At 40.2% G+C, this 24,836-nt stretch overlaps 1 protein-coding gene across 1 annotated transcript; it reads left to right on the top strand.

The window, feature by feature from the left end:
• Positions 1-3,167: 3,167 nt before the first annotated feature.
• Positions 3,168-23,451, top strand: RB195_014485 (uncharacterized protein; the record flags this gene model as incomplete). The annotated part of the gene is made up of 21 exons (XM_064204786.1): positions 3,168-3,220; positions 5,159-5,289; positions 5,349-5,488; positions 7,269-7,409; positions 9,048-9,120; positions 11,394-11,468; positions 11,639-11,775; positions 12,555-12,666; positions 13,130-13,284; positions 14,234-14,338; positions 14,395-14,458; positions 15,610-15,703; positions 15,762-15,861; positions 18,292-18,468; positions 18,588-18,685; positions 19,423-19,487; positions 19,987-20,106; positions 20,237-20,315; positions 21,115-21,232; positions 21,292-21,393; positions 23,275-23,451. 21 exons carry the CDS (start codon positions 3,168-3,170, stop codon positions 23,449-23,451), a joined length of 2,316 nt encoding a protein of 771 aa, XP_064060667.1.
• Between the last annotated feature and the right edge of the window lie 1,385 nt (positions 23,452-24,836).

Raw genomic sequence — 24,836 nt, 5'->3', positions numbered from 1 at the left:
CTTCGTCAAAAATTATGAATTTTCCTAAACGTCTTTCTTTCCTTACTCGTTCAATCATTTCAAATTTTGACTTCTGACGAGATGACAACACGTCACACTGTTTCCACCTATCACACGGGTTAAGATGGCTTTTGCGGGCGGAAATGACTACGTCCACAAAAAAATCCTTTAGTGGTCTCCATTACGTGACCAAAATAAGTTCCCCCCTTCAAGAATTCCATTTCAGCGCTGCCTTAGTTTATTATTGCGCGGTTATAACATATTCTTCTCATTTTTATTTCCACTAGTCTTGTTTGTGAGTCTTCGTTTGTTCGCCAGATTCCAATTCCACTATTTATAAATAATAGTGAAACCACAATCCCTTCCCCTTTCCTCTGGGTGCTTTTTTGACCAGAAAAAACCCCTCTGCTTTTCCCGTTGGATTTAGAATATATTATACAATCCTGCTTTGTTGGATTTTATTAAATGTTTGTTTCTCGGATAATTGCTTATTAACCTGTTTTTTTTTCTGTCCCCTCACGGGTCATAATCCTTATATTTAGTAGAGAAACAAGATATTGCTCTAAGACAGAGAACAGGACTCATGTATTATCTGTCTGCTTGTATTATATGTATTATATGTCTTTTATATGTATTATATGTCTTTTATCTGCTTCATAAAGCAGGAAATTTCATTTGGTGAGGAAATCCCCACCACTTCATGCAGTTGCAGATAGTTCTAACCGATGACGTAATTTTTGTGAGCTACATGTCTTTTGTTTCAACGAGCAAATAAAATTGTATGTCTATCAAAAGTGGAAACAGTTATGCATAACTAATGGCATCGCCCGCGTGTCTTGCAATGCTTCGGACAAGCGATCCAGCTGATTTTCTGGAGAAAAAGTCGCCAGTATACTAACTGCTCAAGACAGTTGCGCTTTGGAACTTCAAAGACGTTGCGAATCAGGTAGAGCGCTTAAAAATAGACCCTAGGATGACTTTATATAGTTCCGTAAAAACCAGAAGCTCATCGTTCTCATGAAAAATTTCATAGGAATATTTATTCATAGGAAAACGTGTCCTCTAGCTAGGTATCGGAGGAGTTCCTTTTGTGCTGTTTGTGGAGAGTACGGTAGACTAACTTCTATTCATCTCGTATCTTCTTCCTCTAACCTCTCAAAAGCTCCCCGAAACACTGGGACATCCTGACCCTTGCTGAGCTGGTGACAATTGCTAGGCTGTCAATTACCCGCAACTGCGCGGCGGCCCGCTGACCCTATCTTAGCCGCTCGCTGTCTGTGCGAGCGCTGGTGTTCTTTCACGCGGAGAGATACAAGCCCTGTTCATTTTTCTTCATACCGCACTGGTCACTGGTTTTCGCCTAGGTATACTCGTGACTTGCCAAACATTTGTGTTTCACTGGTCGCCATAGATTTGATCACTCTGAATCTGATCTGAATCACTGCCCGCCGTGGAGGGTTTTAAGCAGTAAGAAGCCAGAACTGCTCAAAAGCTGAGAGTTTGTTACGATCACCACTGTGGAGGAGCCGTTGACCCTCTTACTGGACCTATTATCTTCCACATAAAATGTCGAAACATAGAAGATATAGACAAATAAGAATGTCATTGATTGTTGTCACTGATAGCAGGCTTAATATCGGTTCTTCCCTTGATCTCTCTCAGTTTTTTCTTACCAGATTCTCAACTGGAAGTTCAAGAAAGCTCAAGCACTATCTATCTGTCATCCTCATCTTATCCGAGGCTTACATCGCCTAAAGTAAATTGGTAGCAGCAGCATTCACTGTCGTTATTCTTGTTATTGTTACTTTTTTATCGTTCTTCTGCATGACTCGCTGCTCCAGCGATTCTCGTTTTATACGAAACTCCGTGCTCTGCACGTCAACCACAATTAAGCTCTAATCCTTCCACATATTCGCTCGCGCTTTTCTACAGTTTTAGGGAATCCTTCAATCAAACTCTCCTTATGAGGTGATGCGCGACGTCTCTTGTTCTAGATGTCTAATTTCTGCAGAATTTGCGATTTTTGCACGCACTTCTCTCAAACATTTCCTTGAAAATACCAAATCTTACGTCACAGGTAGAAAAAATAAAAAGCAGAACTAACAAGTGTAACTAGTAGTAGTAACTTGAGAGTGAACCTGCTGATTTTACACGTCCTCTAATTTCTACGTTTTCTTATAGAAGAAAAAAGATTTCTGAATTTTTTATGATCTTGTTAGCTGTTTATTTACCCGTTCTACTGGAAAAAGCGGCTCGGATTTGAGATTCGATTTCCAGATATCTTTCTATTTTCTTCAAGCAGTCTTCTTTTCTAATTGCGTAGGGCTCGCTAGCGTTCCTCTTCTACCTCGCTCTACAATTTTTGTTCTCCCGATTTTTCTATTGTGTGTGTGATTAACTGACCCCTAAGACATGCAACGTTTCCCATGAAAATACGAGAAAAACTCCAAGCTATTTCTCACAGTTTGTGTGCACTTCTTTTCCGGTCTGTCAAAAAGTCTGCAAACACGCATAGAATGTGGACATATTTGTGACATAAAGCGACGTCTGCTTGGCTCCGTTTCACTGTACTTAACGAATCGCGGTCTAAGACCGCGTAGAATTTTTTCTTAGTTTCCTCGTAGTTTTGGAAAGGCAATTATTTTTCCTGGTAAGTTTTTGAAGCTGCAGGCGTTTCCTGGCCGGGATAATGCAAACATTTTTTTAGCCTTACTATTACTAGTTTTTCTTCAAGGGACCAATAAGAAAAATTCCCTTACCAGATAAAGTTAATTGAACGCTTCCTCAAACTATCCTATGAAAAGCCTCAGCAGAGCATTGAAAAGACTAATTTGTGCTCTTCTTTGAAACGACTAGTCTGTACTCTTCTTCCTTGCTTCCTTTAAGGACTTTAATTTAGGACAACTTCATAGATGTACCTGCCGAATTGCAAAACTTCGTCTGTCGTTTCTACTTTGTGCACGTCTTTCTTCGCTTCTTTCAGTCTCCTATTCCTAACATTTAGGGATTCTCCTATTCATCCATGAAATTAAATTATCTCCCCATGCTATCTAAAATGTGCTCGCTCGACAATTTTCAGTTTTTTCACGCTCTTAAAGCGCCGATTTATAGTCTGTGCTAACATTCAAATTGTTGCTGTAAAGAAAAAAATGTTTGGATGAGCTGCTATGAAGAGCGAACTACGCAACGGAGCGTCGTCACCTTGGCTTCCCGCCAAAAGGTATTTACACTATTAGTCGTGAAATTATACATTTATTCATGACCATTGAGTCTCTGAATCCCTAAGATGCTTCCATTCTCGACTTGATGCATTAGAAGAATACCAGAGCTGAGCTTATGCTATTGTTGAACGGCACTTAACTTATTCCGGAGGGTTAGCCACTCCTCAGGATCGGAAATTGTGACCAATGCACTCAAAGACACTTAGTGTCTGCCGATGATCTCAGTCGTCAAATTATTAATTGCAGGAATTTTTTGGGCATTCTTCATGCAGTAAATATAAAAAATTCGGACGTCTAGTGAAAACTCCAACTCTGGTCCTCATTCAAAAGATCCATGGTTTTTGTTTTAGACGAATTCTAAGCAACTGATCGGTTACGGCCGTTATAAATCCAGTAAAACGCGCCGTTTAACTGCTCAGCCGCTTGTCCCCAGCCAGCGATATCATCTCAGTTGGTAGAAGTCGCTTCTGCGAAGCTTCTTCTCGATCGCATCATTCTCGAGAAACCGCCTTAAATGCTATGAAAGCGTAATGGAGAAATTCGAGAGCGAATATTTTTCCGCCTATTTTTTCTGGATGTTACAATGGAGTGGGACTAGAAAATGCAAACAAACATGCATAATGTCTTTAATTATCTTGTTAATCCTCTCGTTTTTCACAACCCGCTTTTTCACAAACATCTGAATTTGACATCCTGGTAATTCTCCAGGCTGGATAATAACTACTATAACTGCGCCGGCAGTTTTTTGTCTACATAGCAAGAAACAGTAAGAGTGCAACGGAGTGTTGAAGTGTACGGCATGGGACGAAAAAGACGCATTCATTTCGCAATGAGGAAACAGCACGTTTTTTCGCTGTGTGCTGCGCACGTGCACTGCTCAATTTTCCAGTATTTATAAAGTATCCCTTAAGAAATAAGGGATAAATTCCTAACGCAAAGATCATGCTAGTTGTTAGCTTGTGAAATTTTAGGATATTTTAGTTTTAACACGGTTGCTATTTAGCCCGAGTATACTAGTTCTTTTCAAATTTTTGAAAGAATTTATATGCACATTCATTTTTATTCATGCTACCACATGATAATGCAACAAACAGTATATTGAATATGCTTGATGGAAGGATGAGATCCATGTTATGCCAGCGTTTATAGTTACTTGTCGTTTTGTGGATACGGTAATTCTCAGAATTTGTCCACAAATTCTTTGAGTCGAAAAGGTTATTTTATAAGTTGATCACGAATATGCCTTGCATCTTGCACCGCAATAAAACGTACAGACACATGTGAGAGATAAAGAGCCACAATCCTTCAGAGTTGGCATTACAGTGCAAAACGAATACCACAATAATGCCCTTATTAACTAAATACGATTATATCAAAGTGTTACCGTAAAACTTGTCCAACAAAAACAGCACCTTCACTTCTAACTTCTTATTCACAGTGTGGATAAAAAAATTTGAAATGAAGGTAGTGTTTTTGTTGAAAGATTCTCGAAGATTCTTAGAAGGATACATTTGGCGTGAAAATTAAGAAACAAATTGTCCTGCCGAAAAAAAAATCTAAAAAAACCAAAAAAAAAATTATTTTCAATTGGGAAAGCTAAGTATTCCAATGATCTGAGAATGCACTTCCAAAAATGCCAAAAATCTTCATTTATTGCGATACTTAAAAGAGAAGGGAGATGTTAAAAGTTTAAAAGAAAGGAAAATTTTTCTCAGTTTCGTAAGTTCGAAATGAAACTTTTTGTACACTCTTTTTCAAATAAGATCCTTCACTCTAACAGAAGGGGAAACATCAGTAAGAATGCAAAATTCAATAAAACTAAACGTAGATGGATCTAAGTAGACAACCTGAACTCGGAATGAGCCTCCAAGAAAAAAAATTGGGAGCAGAGGTGGTTTTCAGATGTTCAGTAGGTCACTCGTAACCTACTTTTTCAGGTCGTGCCTCGGTCGTCTGTCGGGTTTGGAGGTGTTTCTTTTTCTGCTCGTCTTATTTTTGTTGCTCGTTCTTGGAGCCGTGTTGTTTTGTTGGTTGATACTACTTGAGGGATATCGAACGTTTAACGAAGGTTTGCTTATTTTATCGCGTGTAATTGTTCAACAAACACTCGTTCCTGGACAATTTTAGGTCTCCCTCTCTATGCATCGTCGTTCGAAAATTCATCCGTTGGTGTGGATCGAACGGCAACGAACCATAATGGTGTCGTGTGTACATCCAGAGAATGTGTCACGATAGCTGGATTTCTCGCCGGAAATCTCAACGATAAGGTGAACTTTGACTAGCTAACGCTCAAGATTAGCACATAATGTTTCCTTAACACTGATGACCGTGGTATTGTTCACACTAACAATATCTGATTGGTAAATAAAGAGCTAAACAGCCCGTAACCACGAACAACAGATTAGTGATGTATTGATGAATTTGCGTGTTTTCAATTTTTCTGCGATTTTTGCGATGCGGCGTCTGATGAAAGAAAGCTGGTGTCATTTGTAGCAATGTAGAATTATAAAGATAAGTAGGGAACCACTCTGCACACTTTCCAAATTATTGTACTGGAGTTTTACTGATGCGAGAAGCTTTTTTTCAGCGCTTTTGAATAATGGCTTCAATTAGTTAACCATTCTATCTCTATTATTGTAAAGCTATCACTTTACAAAATTTTTATAGACTTCTGCTCTTCTGTTAACAATCTACGCCGAAATATCACTTTTGTGACTTACATGATGCTAGCTAATTTAATGTATTGCTAGTACGCAAAAGTTTGTCGCATTTCTTTCAGTAAACTCGCACGCTAAATGGCTATCTAATCGTAAGTCTCTTTCCTCTTTAAATTTCATCCACCTACAAAGAAACGTTCGTGCATCAACAGAAACGCACTACCGTAGAGAGGAAATAGTTATTCCGTTAGAACTTGCCTCTGAGTAACATTTAGGATATAAACTTCTTATACACAACTACTGATTTTCATTTCCATCACTGCTTTCTTAGAAGAAAAAATAATTTCTGTTTGCAACGGAACAGCAAAGATAGATCAAACGACTTTTTTCGTCCTGTATTCGTTCTTGTTTATCTTCAATCTCTTTTAGAGATAATCTTTTGAAGAGAGCAATTCTTAGGGAGGTGCAGCTGCTCATTTAACTCAGTTACTCTTTTTCAGTGTAGTCGAAAAACTGAACAAAGTACATATGGACGGAGAATTTATTAGAAATTCACAAAGCTCGCTAGTAATCAGATTTTACGTTTATCACAGCTACTATTCTCCTATCCACAATTACTCACTGCTTATGATCTCGCTGTGAACCAATTCAACGAAATGTGAATTAATCAAATTCATATTAATGGAACACAGTAGTTTTCAACTACCAGTGAACTGATAAAATAATATATAATAATTCTAGTTGTATTCAGTCGATAGATCTTCCGTTTAAAAACCGATTAACGCCCCAATATAATGGCAAAGGCTACAATGAAGTGAGTTACAGAAAAAGACGAAAAAAAACCCAGAATTGATGTCTTACATCGTAGAACTGCCAATTCTACTTAACTACTGTTTATAGGGTCCTCGGACATTGATGTGATTCATTCAAAGTTTGAATTGGTTCTCTGAATAATCTCTGGACCTCTGAACTGTGTCGCCGAAACGTTCGTTGTTAATAAAGATCACTGCCAGTTTTGGCCATGGCTCAAGCAAATTCATGTGAAACTACGTGTTCGAAGTGCTAAGAATCAAGGGCAGTCGAACATAGGCACTCATCCAAAAAATTTTTTAGTGAATACATTTTCTCGAGCAGAGTTTCGAATCCGCCCCAGCACTCACCAAACCTTTCATCCCTCCGGGGTCAATAAATTGGTACCAGACTTGTCTTGGAGGATAAAAACACTGACTTAACACGTCGGCTGGCCACCGCAAATCATTGTATAGGCCAGTTACTCGTTCGTGAACTTCAAACGATCCTGAATTGAAGTGAACGAGGGAGGCGCATCCTGAGCTTATTGATTAACCCCAGACACTTTATTTATTTATTTAGAGCTGTGAACTATTTTCAGGTGGATCCATGTGACGATTTCTACGAATTCGCGTGCGGTAACTATGGTTTGAACAGGAATTTACCCGCAAGCAAACCTTTGCGACACACGATTAGCGATGTTCAAAGCAGGCTAAACAAACAAGTGAAGAGTATACTGCAGGTGAGCGTGAACGCAGCCATTCTGGTTAGGTTTCAATCTGGTCTCCTACTGGTGAAAAGTGACTGCACCACTCCACAATTGATCAAAAGGGGTCAGGTTTCATAGAGGAAATGGGGGATGTTGGAATGACGGTTTGAAAAAAAAAAAGAAACTAAAGAAATCATGTGAGAGAGATGAGAGAAAAGAATCTCTGGATCACGGAAATCACTTCAGCTGTCCATAGCACTTAGAGTGAATGTCTTAAATGCTTAGCTTTGTTTGGTTTTCTTCTCAGACCAACACTTTTTCTCTTTCAGCTTCTTTAGACCCGTCATTGTAAGCACACTACACTTTCAACGAAATCAATTAGCGGAAATAATTCGGACAATAAATTAAATAAGTTGAGCAATTGACATCCGGAATTAGTTTATCCGAAAATTATAAGCTTATAGCTGCTTTCGCACTTGGTGTCTTGAGTTGTAGCGATATGAACTTTTTTGGAAGCAGCACTACCAAAAAGTAACTTAATAACTCCTAAGGCCACTAGCTTCTCTCCATCCTCCGCAAATAAGTAAATAATTACAGATCTGACTTACATAAACATCTCTTTAACATTTAAGTTCCTCTTCACGCTCATTTCGCTTTTCAAAAAATAGAACATTCGTTTTCACAGTAATTTTTCTATATCTCATACCAACTCTCATCGAGGTACTAATAAGTCTTTGGAAAGTTTCCTCAAAGAAGTTATTTCTTTTCAGATAAGAACTCACGAATTGCTTATCTGTGGCTTTTATTGAGTCAATTAAGAGTTTTAACATAGCCAGTTGCGCTGCCCTACTCTAACTTATGGCCTAGATAATCAATCACGTTAAACGTATGTAGGGAATAAATACATCACCGTACATGGTTTATTTGTAATTGTATTTCTTGCCTCCCTAAATGAACTATTACCTCTAGAGATTTGAATAAGTAATGAGTTCACTCTTCCGAATATGAGAGTTCTTTCGGGCTCTTTCCTCTTGCTTCATGTCTTTCTTGGTTATGTTATGAAAAGGAGCTGGTATATCCGTGGTTGCCAATCTCATCATATGGTGATAAAGAACTTAATTCAGATTTAATAAGTAAATAGTAGTTTACTAAATGACTGAGAAATCTATTAGCGGTCGCTTCGTTCGCAGAGTCCCAAACCATTCTTGGGGGTTTGTCGAAGCTTCATTAAAGAGAAAGGCATAGCGGTAAAAAATTCTGCTGGGTGCCATGAAACCGTGCCAAGGCAACTAGTAATTAATCGTTCTGAGTTCAATAAATTAGCACCATACTTCTTCTAGAGGATAAAAACAATTACTTGATTCATCTGCTGCCTATCGCAAAATGTTGCATATCCATTCGAAAACGTCGGGAGTTTCTAAATCGAAGTAGGCAGCGCTTTATCTTTTTATAGTAAGGTGATCACTTGCAGAAGAAAGGGTGCGCAAATTTTTTCTCACCCATGCTCCTTGTGAACCTCAATATTCTGTACAATAATTCTTGTTTCTCATTAACAAAATAACTCTGCTTATGCGTATAATGGTTAATCATGGTAGCAATCAACCGCACAATTTATGTACTCACTATTTCGTCGCCTTTTTACTATTTCAGAAGTTAATGTGCGTATTTCAGATGCCGATCCTAGAAACAGAGTCAAAATGGGACCGGCTGGCTAAGGGCTACTATCAGAAATGCTTGGATGAAGGTATTAAAAGAACTCCTGAGGTTTATTTGGAGTTTGAAAGGCTTAGTGATTGCTGCCGTTGAAAATTTTTCATTAATCTTTCACATTCTTAGACTCTGCGCTCTCTTTCGTTGTCTTTCGGTTACTTTTTTTACCAGCCTGAACGTCCGGATAAATCCGGATTTCATGCTTTTTATTTTTGGTGTTCGCTTCGCTCGCCTTCATGATCAGTAAGAAATAACGGAAGCGACATTTTTTTTGTAAAATTAGAACCGAAAATTTTAGCATAAATGAAAGATTTTATGGTTTTTCCCTAAACGCGTCAGTTCTATATTTGGAGAACAATCAAACTTGATTTTACATCTATGTTTGTCTCAGATCTCCACAATTTGAAAACATTATTCAAAGTATGAGTTTACTCCGTTCTCAACTATTAGCAAAGAATGATGCGCTAGAAATGACGTGAACATCACTATCGTAGTGACAAAAATAACGTTCTACGTCAGATCGCGTAAACTGTTGGCAACTATGTGTTGTATTTAAGCAGCTGCTCGCACGTGTGTTTCCTCTTCTTGAAGAAAGGATGTTAGCAGCATCAGGGAGAAATGCTGGGAAATACATATGTGAAGGGACCATAGAAACCCATTGTACCGCGTTGGGGCTCCCGCGCACCAATCACAGTGGAACCCGTCTCTCCCCGCTCTATAGCTTTCTGACACCGGCGCACCATTCCGACCCTGTGGGACCTGTCCCGCCCGATTTTATAGCTATCTGACTCCGGGGCATGAATTGGACACTGTAGGACCCGTCTCACCCAATTTTACCGTGTTGGGGCTCCAGCGCACCGAACCGACGCTATGGTGTCCGTCTTCCTCTCTTTTTGTAATTTCTTGATCGAGACACACACATACACAGACGCACGCACGTGACTGAATAAGACCGTTATTATATACCATGATAGTTTGCAAATTTGGAAGTATACATTCACATAAAAGTTTATTTACCCTTACTAACATATGACAGAAACAAACTTACCTTATCAAGTCCAACATAGGCGCATAACTTTGGGCAGTGGTCCAGTGGTTAGAGTGCTCGTCTATCACTTGCATGGCTAAGGTTCGGCACATCACAGGTGCAGAGCTTTGCATCATTATGGGGTATTTTCGTGACACGCACACATACACACACGGACTAAGGGCGTTATTATATAGCATGATGATTACATTATTATGTGATAATGTTCAGAAACTCTATTTAACGGGCCAAAAGAAGAATGCGAAAATTTCCTACACGTGCAATAATCTGAACAGTTTTAAAATGGTAAAAAAAATGAATGAAGTGGTTGCTTTGTGATATAGAAATGAAAGAAAGCACATCGAACGGAGTAGTAGACATAAATGATAGGAAAAAGTATCAAGCGAACAAACGAACTCTTTGCAGAGCGTAAAAAATATGAAAGCGTTCTAATGGAAGAATAGTGAGCGTTGCCCTCTACTAAGCATGTCATTCGCTTCTTCACTTATCCATAGTTGGCCTTATAGATGCAATCAGTTCTAGACCTTTCTGTTCAAGTAATGCTAAGGTCAAACGTTTAAAAAAAAAACTTTCGCATTCGATTCTTCTTTTCCTGCCATGTTTAAATTGAGTCCTCAAACATTGTCATATTTCCTTGGAAACTCATCCCTTTTGGAATTCATTTCTTTGGAACAAAGTCATAATTAATGCTTCAGTATAATACATCAGTAAAACGTGGAATAATAGTCAGAAAAAGTGATGTCTACGAAGTATATAATGGTTAGATGGAAATGCAGGAATAAACATTTCAATCTATTGCACTTTTCCCACATTTTCGATAGTTTAGTTAATAAAATCTAAAAGAAAACTTTCAACCTGTCTCTATAATCGAAGGACTAATCGCTTTCACTGTTTTGCAATTTGGAAATAAACATTCACGTACAGTATGCATAAAAGTTTATTTACCCTCACTAACATAGGAGAGAAACCAACTTGCCTTATCAAAGACAACATACATTCGTATATAGATTTGTACAATTGTGAAAAGGTGGAGTGCTCGCCCATCAGATCCATGGCAATGGTTCGGCACCTCACCGGTGGAGGGTTTTGCATCATTACGGAGTATTTTCGTGGCAGACAGACAAACACACAAATACACACACACGGACTAAGCGCGTTATTATATAGCATGATGCTGTAAAGCTCTTAAATAGACCCAAAGTGGCAGTTTTATCTTTACAAAAAATATAAGTGTATATTACTCAGAGTTGTATTTTCAGATGAATTGGAAAGGACTGGTTTGACAGCAATCAAACAAATTGTTGAGTGGATTGGAGGATGGCCAACTTTACAAGGTTATCCTTTGTTCTGAGTCCGTATGGAAAGCTCCCTTCTGCAAGTGCACCAGTAGATCTTTCTAGAGAAATGCATAGTTAACTTGCCTGACGTCTAAAAATTTTAAGGCAATGCTTAGCTTGTGCTGGTATGAAGTTTAATTTTCGTAGAAGCTTACAGAACATTTTAGGTCTAAATTGGAGGGAATGGAGCTACTCATGGGAGGAGCAGCTAGCGTTTGTTATGAATCGGACAGGTGTTAATGCAGTCATTCTGGAACTTGCCGTAACTCACGATCCTGCTAACAGCTCTAATAGCGTTATTGAGGTAAGCGAACTGCCTGAAACCCATACTGCCTTAAGTTCCAAATCTTGTCCATCCTGGGATAATTCAATAGCCTCTTTCTCAACTCCCGTAGAACAAGAATGACCTGAATATGTATCTCAAATATATGTGAAAACGACATCGTCTCCACTCTTCCTTCAAATCATAAAAGGAATGGATTTCGGCCCCCGCTTGTTATTTTTCTTATTTTTCTTATATTCTTGTCACTTTTGTTATTTGCTGCGCTGAAAAATGACTGTTTTCATAGTAAAATCGAGCATAGAAAAATCTCCAACATTTTCAAATTTATTAATAGGAAACGATAGTCCTCTTAACGATCGAGTACGTTGAAGAGAAATCAAGAAAAATGTCAAGGTTCAGGGGGGTTACGGACATTAAAAAACACCTGCAAGATTATCGTTGGAGTAGCACATTCGTACTATTACTAGGGTAATATTCGGTTTCGATATTGCGATACTTGACTTCTCTGTTAAGCTGCCTTTCCTTATTTCTAAACTAATCCTTGGATTCCATTTTAATGAATTTAACTTCTTCTTCTTAACAAAGAGTTTAATTTAATGCAAATTAAAATAAATAGCTGAACTAGTTTTTGGCAGTCTCCAGTCTGCTCTCTAATATAATGGCATCTAATACGCAGTAATGGAGCGATGTGGCATTGTAATAAATTGTTTATAACTTCTAATGCAATAATAAAGTCCAAAATTCTTTCAAGACTAGCCTAGACCAAACAATTTACTATATTCTAATTGTATATATTTTAGCTCGATCAGCCCAAATGGGGAGTCGGTTCACGATGGCCGTATCTTATGGGCCCTGATGACCCGATGTTGAAGAACTACACTCATCTGATGACACTTACGGCTGTAGCACTCGGTTAGTAATTGCTTTATTTATTATATGACTGCTGAAAGAAATTCGTTCTCCTACATGTTTAACCTCCTACAAATTTTACCCAATACCTTAATAGAAAAACGAAAATTCGTAAATTCAAGCATCAAGAGATTGATATCTACGATTTCTCACTTCTTTTCGAAACAAATTTTTCCAAAAGTCTGGTAAAATGATTGTGTTCATCCAGTAATTCCCATCAACTCCATATCACTCCTATTCTGAGCAGAGCCGTCTGTTTTTTGTTCGCTTTCTACTCAGGAATCTTACCTAATTCAAGAAAGAAACTCGCTCATAAAGAATCAAATAGATAATGTCTTCGTTTACCGTTTCGTGTCTTCATGTTAAGCTTTCAACAATTATTTCTTTAAGAATAGAAATTCCAGCAAAGCTTCAAATCTTTGGTGGAATAAACTTCTCTATTCAGAAACCATCATATTCGTTTCAGGAGCAGAACCAAAGTTGGCCGAACGAGAAATGTATGAAGCCATGGAGCTTGAGCTAAAACTAGTGAATTTCTCCGCTGACGACATGGTTCGAAGAGATCCGGATCGAGGAAACAATCGATTCCAGCTCTGGCAGCTAAAGAGTCATTTTCCTTTGGTGTGTTCTTCACTTCTTCTATGGTGTTTGTTTGGAAGTTGAAGGGATCCTCAGCCGCTTCGTTGTAATTTGTGACGCAACTTCTAATCCTCTGTTTTACCTGCTTCCACCCGCCGCATAGTAAGCGATAGATGCTACAAATTTAGTAGTCAACTGAATCACCATTTTTGTTCCTATGCTCTTTAGTGCATGTTCGGCGTCGAACATGGTGCACCGACATACGCTTTGGCGATAAAAACAAGCATCGATGTCCGCCCACCTGCTTGTCTGGTACACGCACATTCGATTGCGTAGGTTCTTCGCTCTGATAGGCACCTCAAGGATTAATCCCTGCTGCATTCGCTCTGGACGCATCACGCCAGCCTGGTTGGCCATCCGGCACCAACCACTGAACACTCAATTTAGCTACTCGTTCCCTTTTTAGATTCTCAAAAGAAACATTTACAAAGAACAGCAACGGATTGAGAGATGTCCGAAATAGGGGGTCCTAAATGCAGCTAGTCTTCAGAGGAAGTCGTGTCTAACGATGGAGAAAACGAGCAGTCTTTAATCCAATAATTTCTGCCGAATAGAGAAGTATATTTCGCAGCTCTTTCTTGAAATAATTGATCCACTGCTATTCTCACTGGCTGGAGTACGAAAAGTAAAAATTACTTACGAAATGATTTCAAATAAAGTGGTTGCTGCAGTTATTGAAAGGAAATTGAAATTTCTTCACGGATTAATACACATATTAACCACAAGTAATTAAAAATAAGGAGTTTAAAGGAGTAGAACATTTTTTTTCAACAACATTTCCACAGAATTCCAGCGTTTGTAAGGTTACAGTTGCACAAGAAGCTTTTCAACAATTATTGCTACTGTCACTATACTAATAACTCCCCTAGCATGGTTAGAGCTCTTCGCTTATTATGTTAGGGGAAGAACATAATTCGCTTCTTTCTTACAGATAAATTTTGAACAGTATGTGACTACCGTCTTCAAGGGATTAGCAAATGTTTCATCAAACCACACAGTAATCATTCGAGAAATGGAATATTTTGCTGGTATTCAGGTAAGGAAAACGTTGTAAGGAGTGACCGCTACACGCTTAATGACTGAAAATTTCAGCACATTTTGTCCGTTACTCCGAAGAGAGTCATAGCAAACTACATTGCCTGGAGACTTGTTCAAGGTAAGGTTTTCACGAATATATAAGGCCGCCCAATAACCACCAAAACCGCAGAGCCGCTAAACCGCGCGCCTGCACGGCTCTGTACTCTGCGAGCGGCCTAGGCGACTAATTTTTTGTAAACTAGTTACACTCTCTGAGTTGTATGTGGGGAAGCAATGAAGAACGAAGAAGACGACGAATGTTTCTAATTTAGTGCCCGCAACGGGTCAGCCCCAAGGCACGCTCTTCCACTACTTCTTACACGTTTCTTCCTTCTGTCTTGTCCCAATAAAATACGCGTTTCACGTTCCCTCGGTTCAGCACATCAGAGACACTGTAGGAGCAGAGCAACTATTTTGTTAAAATTAAAGACAGCGGAGCATGAAATTCACGTTCCACGGAAACCCCGGGGAACCCGTAGAATTCGGGTTATAGATTACGAAACCCAGCGTGTTCCGCTCAAATCATCGTTAAAAACGGCGTGAAAGACGGCGTTTTTTCTACGAGGTAAGTTGGACCGCATCACCCCTGTACACGCGCTGTGTCCAGGGGAAGCGGACGGAGATCAGTGATGCTCCCTCACCAATTCGAGTGATACCAATGAATAAGCGTAATTGATTGATGAAGCACCTCGTAGGAACAAGCGTCGTTCCCTCACCGTTTTTTTTACGACGAATAGGGAATTTGAGCGGAGCCACCCTGGGTTTTGTAACCTACATCCCGAACTTTACGGGATCCCTGGGGTTCCTGTACATTGTCAATTTCATGTTATGGTGCCTTTAAAAACCTAATTATTGCTCACTTTTTCGAATTCAGTCGAACTAGAATGTCGCAACGAAATTGAGTTAAAGTATGGGAACAATGCTGGCTGACACCTAAAGCACATAGAAAATCCGTTCCTTGAAGAATCACTCTCCTTTTTTGGATCATTCGAGTAGCACCTACTATTTCGTCGGAATACAAGAATCTCCGGATTTGTTCCAAAGTATGAATAAAGTCACGGAAGCCTCGAATACAAAATAATCAAGTGGAATAAACCCGTCTGTGCATTACCGAGACCGACTTATTAGCATCTCAGCAGCTGAAGTTTTCCAAACCAGTGCTTCCTCAGAATTTGTCATTTTAAAGGGTAGAACAATAACTGTAATAGTAGTTTTGTTCCTTAACTCCAGGTTTTTCACCATTTCTACCACCAACCGCTCGAGAGCCTTTCTATCAGTTCAAAGCAAATCAAACCGGCATGTTTAACAGTCCACCGCCGGATCGGTAAGTTGACGATCCCCTTGCGACTATTTATCTCCAAGCTAAGGTAATTTTCTTGAAGGTGGGAGGATTGCGTGACGCTGTCAGTCATAATGATGGACATGCCAGTTGGAAAGCTGTTCGTCGAACATTTCTTTGAGCGAGAACGTGCTATGGCTAAGGTGAGTTGGTAGTCGAGGCGATTGTTAGCTGTTTCTGCACGATAAACGTTAATATCCTCGGTAGGCCGTGGCAGTAGGACTGCAACAGTTGTTGACAGTGCTATAGTTGAGGCGACAACTATAGCACTGTCATATGGCAATAAAGAAATGAATTGCCAAAGCTGGCGGTGGCTTAGATATGCTTGGACACTCCTTGTTGCCAGCTGCATAGCTACTTCAAAACGAATTGCCGTTTTGTGCAACATTGCGTAACCTGACGTTCCTGCGGTTTGGCCAAAGTGCAGCATACGAGCATACACTGGTCTCACTAGAGGCCATTGCAGTTGAGCGTCTTGTAACGAAGACATCTACAGAGCAGTCGCAAATAGATACTTGCTGACGACTGTTTCTGTCTATATCTATGCTTACTATATTTTACTCACATTGTAATGCTATTATATTGTCAAAAAAGTTCTTGCGGTTTTTAACCTTCAATTTGAAGGAAGCGTATCTCAGCTTTAACGGAACTTTATTAATCGAAATAAAAACACTACAACCAATACATTTTTGTCAACGAGAAGTGTACTTATTCCAGTCTGAACGTCCGGCTAAGGCCTGGAATAAGTACACTTCTCGTTGACAAACTTTCTGTAAAGTTCACTTCGGTCGCCTTCACCGACCAATAACAAATAACAGTAGAGACTTTTCTCGTAAAATTATAATTGTTTTTTCCTTTCTATCAACGTTTTCTTCAATTTTTTTCCCAAAAATGTGAGCATAGATTTTTGGAGGGATTTCATGATTCTCTTCCCAAACGCGTCAGTACTGTATTTGGAGAGCAATCTAACTGATGAAGATAAAACTCTACATCAGACTACATGAACGTGTGTTGGCTAGAACTGTATAAAGCTAAAAGCTATCTACTAAAGCAGCCGTTTGCATGTGTGTTTCCACTTTTTGAAGAAAACATGTTAGCAGCATCAGGGAAATATGCTTGGAAATAGATACACGAATGAGTCATAGAAACCCATTCTATCGTTGTTGCTCCCGCGCACCAATCCGAGGGAGTGGGACCCGTCTCACCCCACTCTATGGCTTTCTGGCTCCGGGGCACGAATTCGACGCCGTAGGACCCGCCCCACCCAATTTTACCGCGTTGGGGTTTCGGTCGTTTCGGCATCTTCTCAGTTCTTGAAGCATTTTTCGCGGAGAAAGGTGTCGAAATGCTTGAAAAAGTGGTAGTCGGTAAGCGAGAGGTCCGGCGAGTATGGTGGACGGGGGAGAGTATCGTAGCCCAATTCGTTCAACTTCTGCAGGGTCGATTGCGAGACATGTGGCCGATCGTGGTCGTGGAGCAGAATTTCCTCCTTTCTGATGACCAATGCCGAGCACATGCGCTACAGCTTTTCGTGCATTTCGTAGATATATTGGCCGCACTTCTCCGCTGTAGTCGTTTAACCCGCATTCAGGAAGCTTTGGTGAATGAGGCCTGCTGCAGACCACCAAACGTGCAAATTTGGCTTTGGAAAGGGTTGTAGAGCTTCGTCGCGGTCCAATCACTGAGCCGAACGTCGCCGATCGTATAAGATCCACTTCTCATCGCACAATTCGGTTAAGAAATTGATCGTTTTTTTCCGCAGGAGTGCTAACGACATCTCCGAACGGCCAAATTCTAATCCTTCAACAATCTCTCGAACAGTTGTACATGGGCTGGCTTCGGCCAAGGCTCCCAGTTGGTTGTTGTCAACATCGGATGGCCGACGACTGCGCTTGTAATCTTCAAGACTCTCGTCACCGCTGCGGAATTTCATGTAGAATTCCACCATTGTACTGTGTTCGTTAGTGGTTACTGGGCCAAACGCAATATTGTTATTGGGGGCTTTTAGGCCTAGCTTGAGCTGAAACAAGAAAATCATGCAAATTAACTTCTTGTCGATGCTGTATCTTAATTCTTGAAAAAAGAAAACAAATTATCTGAACACGAAACGAATATAGCGGTTAGATAGAACGAAAAACGCTCTTTAAAATGGTTTATAAAGTAAAGTATTATAACGAAATTTCATTTGAAAATACGTTATTTAAAACATGAATGACAGAAAACGCAAGAACTTTCTTGACAACCTAATACTAGTATTCTAGTTGCTTACGCCTTGAGTTAGAAAACAAATAAACAACAGAGCTCGACAGCAAGGTGCAGCACGGAGTTGAAGGACCTGTTTACTCGATTATGACGTTGGTTCAAAACAGACTGACTAGTGGTGCAATTGCCTAGACAATAGCTGTCGCGGTAGAACTCCCACTCAATTCAATCGGGCACCGCCGCTTGGCGCGCCCGTTCAGGCGTTACTGCAACTGCTCCATAAGTCAGGTTGTTCTGTCCCCACGAGTTGTCTTTGGGTTGTTCTCCCTTTTTTTTCTTTTATTTCTCTGGGTCACCGACACTTTTTCCAGATGCGTGAGTTGACAGGATTTCTCAAGGGAGAATTCATCAAACAGCTTCATGTTCTCGACTGGATGGATGAATCGACGCGACGGCGAGCCGTAGAGAAAGCTGGGATGATCGAGTATAAGAACGGTTTCCCGGAGGTGCTGTTCAATGACACGTGGATGGATGAACACTGGGGAATAGTGGGTTTACAGAACTAACGTACTATTAGTACATCTTATGTGTTACCTACTACTATTCAGACCTTCTCAGACTTTCCCTACATTTTGCGTGTAGTTGCTGATACTTCAATTATTTCCAGCTCATCAAGCCAAAAGAGTACTTGCTGCACCTAACCATCAGAATAAAATTGGCACGATACGCTGAAGAATTGATGAGACTCGATCAGCCTTTAGATAGGTATGGCAGTTTTTTCTTAGCGAGGAACAAAGTGATTTTTTTAACAGAGAAATCTTGCTTAACAGAATTTTTTTAGATTTTTTAACAAAGCAATCTAACAAAATCTTACTGAGCGGAGCAGAACACAATGGAAAATAATAAGTAAATACGTGGTTTCCGTAGTAAATAGACTCGCTCAGAGATTGGATTTGATAGTGAATTTCAACGGCACCTTATCCTAACTAAACTACTTAATTTCCTAACATATTTAATTACAATCGACGACGAGATTGCAGAACGATCTGACTTGTGGTGACCTTGCGGAAGCGATCGCTCCCGACGTATATTCCGGTCAAAACGAGCTCAAAATCGGCGCAATTGAGTAAGCGGGTGCGCTCGAAGCGGCGTGGTGGCGCTAGCGGTTGGGATCGAGATGGGACCCTCGCGAACTACAACGATAGGTGGTGCTAGCAAGGTCCCCGCCTCATTCGTAATCACTTCGCTCCACCGCTTACGCAACTGCACTAAGCTTCAAGTCGTTTTGACCTGACCATGTCTTTCTTAACACTGCCTTAACCAGCGGTGATTGATAAAGGATGAGCTGCTTTCCGTGTCTAACTCTACTGCGATCTGTTAAGAGGGATGATACTACGTGGGAGAAACGCTACAATTCTTGAATTTACTAGCTCATGGAGTTGACGTTTTAATGGGCTATCAGACGATGATGTAGACCCCCAGGGAAATATGTGCACTTCTAGGACAATGTGGTATCAAAGTCCAGCACAGGTGGACGCTTACTACGCACCGAACAACAACGAAATGAGTAAGTAAATATATGCTTTGTGAATAGAATGAATACTTTAAGATTGTCCAATCACTCCTTTACCGTCCATGTTTGATGTCCATTTCTGTAATTTCTTTTTTTTTTCTAAAAAACCACTCCTATTAATCCTGAATCTTGTAATGGCTTCACCGCATCTTGCGTATTATCTACACAGTTACACTGTACAAGGAAGAACATTTGTAATAAAACATCAAGAAAACTTAAATTTGTTCCGAAGAAGTAGTCATGATATAGAGGTTACACGAAAGTAACTAACCTTATCGACACCCAGAGGTCTTCGTTCTGATCTTCATTTACTGATTCTGTGCGTATCATAGAAATTCCCCAACTTTACAGACGCATCACATCAGCCTTGGGTTAGTTGGACAAATTGCGCCGAGTGGTAAGGGTGACTGTAATCGACTTGCAAGAAAATCATCAGAATTCCATGACCAAGTATACGGCGGTGAACGTTTTAGTATCATTATGCTCTTTTTAGTATTTCCCGCTGGCATCATGCAATTTCCATTCCTCACTCTTGGAGTACCTAACTATATCACATACGGAATGGTTGGAGCTGTAATTGGACACGAGGTTTCGCATGCGTTTGATGATCAAGGTTTCTGCGTTTTTCAACGCTTCACGTATCTGTTCTTTAACTAGACGCTCCTATAAGACATATTTTCAGTCAATTAACGGTGGCAACGTAGGTTAGGGTTTGTTCGACTAGTCTTCTATTTCAAATTTAGGCGGCCGATATGATGAACTAGGAAATCTCAATGATTGGTGGGATACTGAAACAGCAGAGAAATTCACAGAAAAAACGAGGTACGTTGCTGTTCATCTCCTCCTTCTATAACGTTTTTTTAACTGCATCAATTCAACTGGTAAATATAGTGCCCTCAAAATTACGTGAAGCACTGTGCAGTTGCGTAAGCGGCTGCGCTCGGAACGGGGCGGTGGAGGGCGGTGGAAGGTGGTGGTTAGGATCGGACACTTGCTAGCATCAGTCATCGTAGTATTTCGCGATAATTCCGCCTCGATTCCATCCGTCATCTCCACCGTACCTTGCTTCATGTCGTTTTGATCCGACAATAGAATAGCAGTGATCAAGCTAATGATATAATTCGCTAATAAAGAGTCAAGTTAAAGCTTATGATCTGTTCTGATGCGCGATCTTCTTCCAAAAGGGACAATCGATTCTTAAACGAACCCGAAGGCCACCTAACCCAGTTTTCTGACGTTGCTTTAATGCTTCTTGCCATCAACCACCGCAGTTATGTCGAGCTCCCTCTCCTCCTCCTCTTCCTCAGAAGTTATGATTGGTCGAGGTAGAGAATGATCAAAGTTGAATTACAGATTTGTTCGTGGACTTATCGAGAGCGTTCTCTGTTCTTCCAACAGAAACATGGTAGAAAAAGACCCTTCATGCTATTACCGCGACCTCACTCGACAAAAGCCGCGTGCCTGAATGTTTGCTCCATATGTCCTCCTCTTCGGAGACTCTCTTCGAATTCCAGTGATAAAGGAAATTTCTATATAGTTTCCCGTATAAGCAGGAAGGAGAGCAGCTCTTCCTTCCCTAGAGCAGACATCTAGCATGTCTCTTGACACTCTGACATTCCAGGTGCTTTGTAAGACAGTACGGTGCAGTGAAGGTGGCTGAAGCCGGCATTCATCTCAACGGTCAGCTCAGTCTTGGTGAGAATATTGCTGATAACGGAGGAGTTAAAACTGCCTTTAATGTAGGTTCCTTATCTGAATTCGATCCTTTGATAACCGCATTTAAACTAAGTATCCTTAGGCATACAAAGCATGGCGCGTGAACACCTCTGCCGAAGAACCCGCACTTCCTGGATTTCAGAACTTCACCAGTGAACAGATGTTCTTCCTCGCGTATGCTAATGTGAGTTTGATTACTCATGAATGCAGTATATGTCATAACTGTAAATAAGGAATTGTCTAGTTTACGCAAACTCACCAAAATTCCTCCTTACGATCGTCCCGGACGCGACGGTAACGGGATCCAGTTAGAACTCCCCAAATCGACTGCTTCGCCTTACCGATTATTGTGCTTGGATAGCCAGAACATGACCATGTGGGAACTATAAGATTGAGCGGGTGATTGTACAAAGTGTGTGAAATAGTAGGAATATTTGCCCGGACATACTAAGTTTCTAAGGAAAAAGAAGGGGAAATCGTTAGATGAAAATGTTTTAATTTCTTCCACCTAGTTAACCGCGAAAGTATATGCAGTGAATTTTATATAATGCTAACAATTTCTTTCCTTCCATTCATGATCCTGTAGGGATGGATTTTGAACCAAAGAAATTCCAAACCACGAAGAAATTCAAAAAGCGTAACATTATTGTCTCAAGACGGTCACACACTTTCTTCAAGCATATACGAAGAAGATATAAAATCCTTAGTAGCTAACTTACGAATACTCTGCAAGAAGTATGTAGAATGCACTTAGCGCGAGCAATTATTAGTTTTTTGAAGTTTCTTAAATTCCGTTCGATAAATGCGTATTGAAAAAAAGAAGAAATTGGCAACTGGAAATTATCTGGATCGATCTACAGCGACTACAACGTTCGGTAAATTAACCCATGCATGAAGAAAGTGTAAAATCCTCAATAGCTAATTTACGAATAGTCAGAAAAAAGTAGAATGAGCCGAAAACCGGAAAGCGGTACACAGAAGTTGACAGATAAAGTAACATCTCACTATTATTTTACTTTAATACCATTCTACACATCATGACCCGTTTTCCATTTTCTCTTCCTTGTACCTAAAAGAGAGCATCGGTAAGCTTGTCCTCTCCACTTAATTTCATTCCACTTCTGGGTCATGATTTACGACAAATTAGTGTTGTTAACCGCGACCCGGAGAATAGAGTCCTTTTTTTCTGGGACCTTTTTCTTACTAATAAAATGAACTGGTTTCTATGGCTTTTGAAAAGTAGCACGCGCCCTTATGTTCCAAACACTTGAAAATCACTCATCCCAAAACGATTTATATCCTAAACCTGTTCTCCTGCTTCGTTTCCTTAGGATTATAATAACTCATTTATTCCTGCTAATATGTTTAAATCGAAATGATTGCTACAGCACGTGGCATCTTTGTGACTGACTCTCTAGTGTTTGTCTTTCTTTGGAGATCGAAAGCATACTTTGGAAATACGCTTGCGCTTATGCTTAGGCTCACATTTAGATCCATAATTAAGCGAATATTGATTCCATGGATGAGAGCCGCGACGACAAATGCGAAGAACTCTATGCTCCACCCTTTTTTTCTAGCAACGCTAGACGGTGGGTAGAGAAATCCATAGAATCGTTCAATCTATGGGAGTTTCCCCGGGAAAGATGTCGGGCTGATATATGCAGCAGAAACTGTGAACAATATCTCTTTCTCACGTTCACGTTCTTCATTCTTTACCACTCGCACAACCCCAGCCATCATCAACTCAGAGCGCAAAAGTAAATATGAAGAAGATAAAGAACACAAAAATGGGTCTCTCATCATTCGGCCAGATAACAGCCATATGCTACTGTGTTGTTGATGCTACAACACTTTTTTTTAGTTTCAAATTATGACTGCTAAAAATCGTTTATGTTTCCTTATTTGTCGGATGTCCAATGGGTATGATAACAGGGCATGATCTAAAGGAATCTGGAGGAAAGAGTTTTTAAGGTATTCTGCGATAAATTTTTAAAAATGGTGAGATTTTAGAAGAGGAAAAGAAACTAGATTTCATCTTTTTCGTTGAGCTCAAAAAAAAATTCAGAACTGGTGTTCTGTGGTTCGACCGAAGCATTACGTGCAGATTATTATGACCGACGTGCATGCGCCCAGTAAGTATCGTGCCACAATCCCATTGAGGAATCGTATCGAATTTGCGAACGCATTCAACTGTGCTCGAGGTACACCCATGAATCCAGAAAATAAATGTCAGGTGTGGTAATAACTACTCATGATCTGCTGTCACCACCATCTCTTTATCGATTAAAAGAAATCTGTGACCGAAGTTCGCCCAGTGATGTACAAAATTTCCCAGTGCATTTATGTCGTTGAAGCTTATCTCTGTTTTTTCTTTTCATCCACTCTTCCTCTCCCTTCTTCACATCTTCTTTGCAAGGCGTCCAGTCTAGTCATCTCCTTAAAATGTGCTTTAATATTATGTCTACCATTGCATTTTCCGAATGATCTCGTAGATTCGAATGTTGAATATGTTGCAGATAAATCTATTCCACAGTAATCGTTCTTTATCATGCACATTGTATTTGCCATTTTAAAGGCATCACCCCAAATCTGAGGTTGTGCAGATTTCAGGTGGAGTATTCGTATACGAGATCGTAGATTATTGAGAGAAGGGTAATTCCGTCCATTTCCTCCTATTTGCCGTAGAAAACGGCTCGGAAGATACGGCTTCGAGCGTTCCGGTGCACTATTTTCCACAGGGAGTTTGATTGGAGCGCGCCAGCACGCGCTTCTGCACGCGCCGCATCTTCCGGACCGTTTTTTACGGCAATTAGGAAAATGGACGGAATCACACCCCTCTCCATAATCTACGACAACGTATAGGAACTCTCCACCTGAAATCCACACCACTCCTGATTCGTGAGATGATGCCTTTAAACCACATTCAGTTTTTCTAACTGCAGAAATCGCAGAAATTCAATATGAGTAGTACTACAATCCAGTAGAACAGTCCGCAAAGAGACCTTTGCGATGCAGTATTTATCAGGAGGTCCACTGAGGAGATTCAAAAACTGAGAACGTTTTTCTACACCGAATTGGAAAGTGCGTTGAAGAGTTTTCAAGGTGATAAGGGGGAAACAACAGAATCTTTTAACATAAGGTAAGCATAATCATAGAAGCAAAGGTAGGGCTAGAAATCTTAAAAAAATAGATCTTTTGTTTTTAATTGGCATTCATGTCGATGTGAGTAAAATACGGATCGCGTAAACATTTTCTGATTTAATTCATGGATGCTTAAAGGCATCACCCCACGAATCTGAGGTGGTGCAGATTTCGGGTGGAGTATTCGTATACGGGATGGGAGACTACGGAGATAGGGGTGATTCCGTCCATTTCTTCCTAATTGCCGTAAAAAAACGGCCCAGAAGATGCGGCGCCGCACAAGGCCGGCGCGCTCCAGTCGAACTCTCTGTAGAAAATAGTGCGCCAGAACGAATGAAGCCGTATCTTCCGAGCCGTTTTTTTACGGCAATTAGGAAGAAATGGACGGAATCACCCCCTCTCCATAGTCTCCCATCCCGTTTACGAATACTCCACCTGAAATCCGTACCACCTCAGATTCGTGAAGTGATGCCTTTAAACAATGAT

Source organism: Necator americanus, chromosome V, assembly GCF_031761385.1.
Source record: "Necator americanus strain Aroian chromosome V, whole genome shotgun sequence".
Taxonomy (NCBI): domain Eukaryota; kingdom Metazoa; phylum Nematoda; class Chromadorea; order Rhabditida; family Ancylostomatidae; genus Necator; species Necator americanus.
This window is presented reverse-complemented; position numbering and strand designations above follow the sequence as displayed.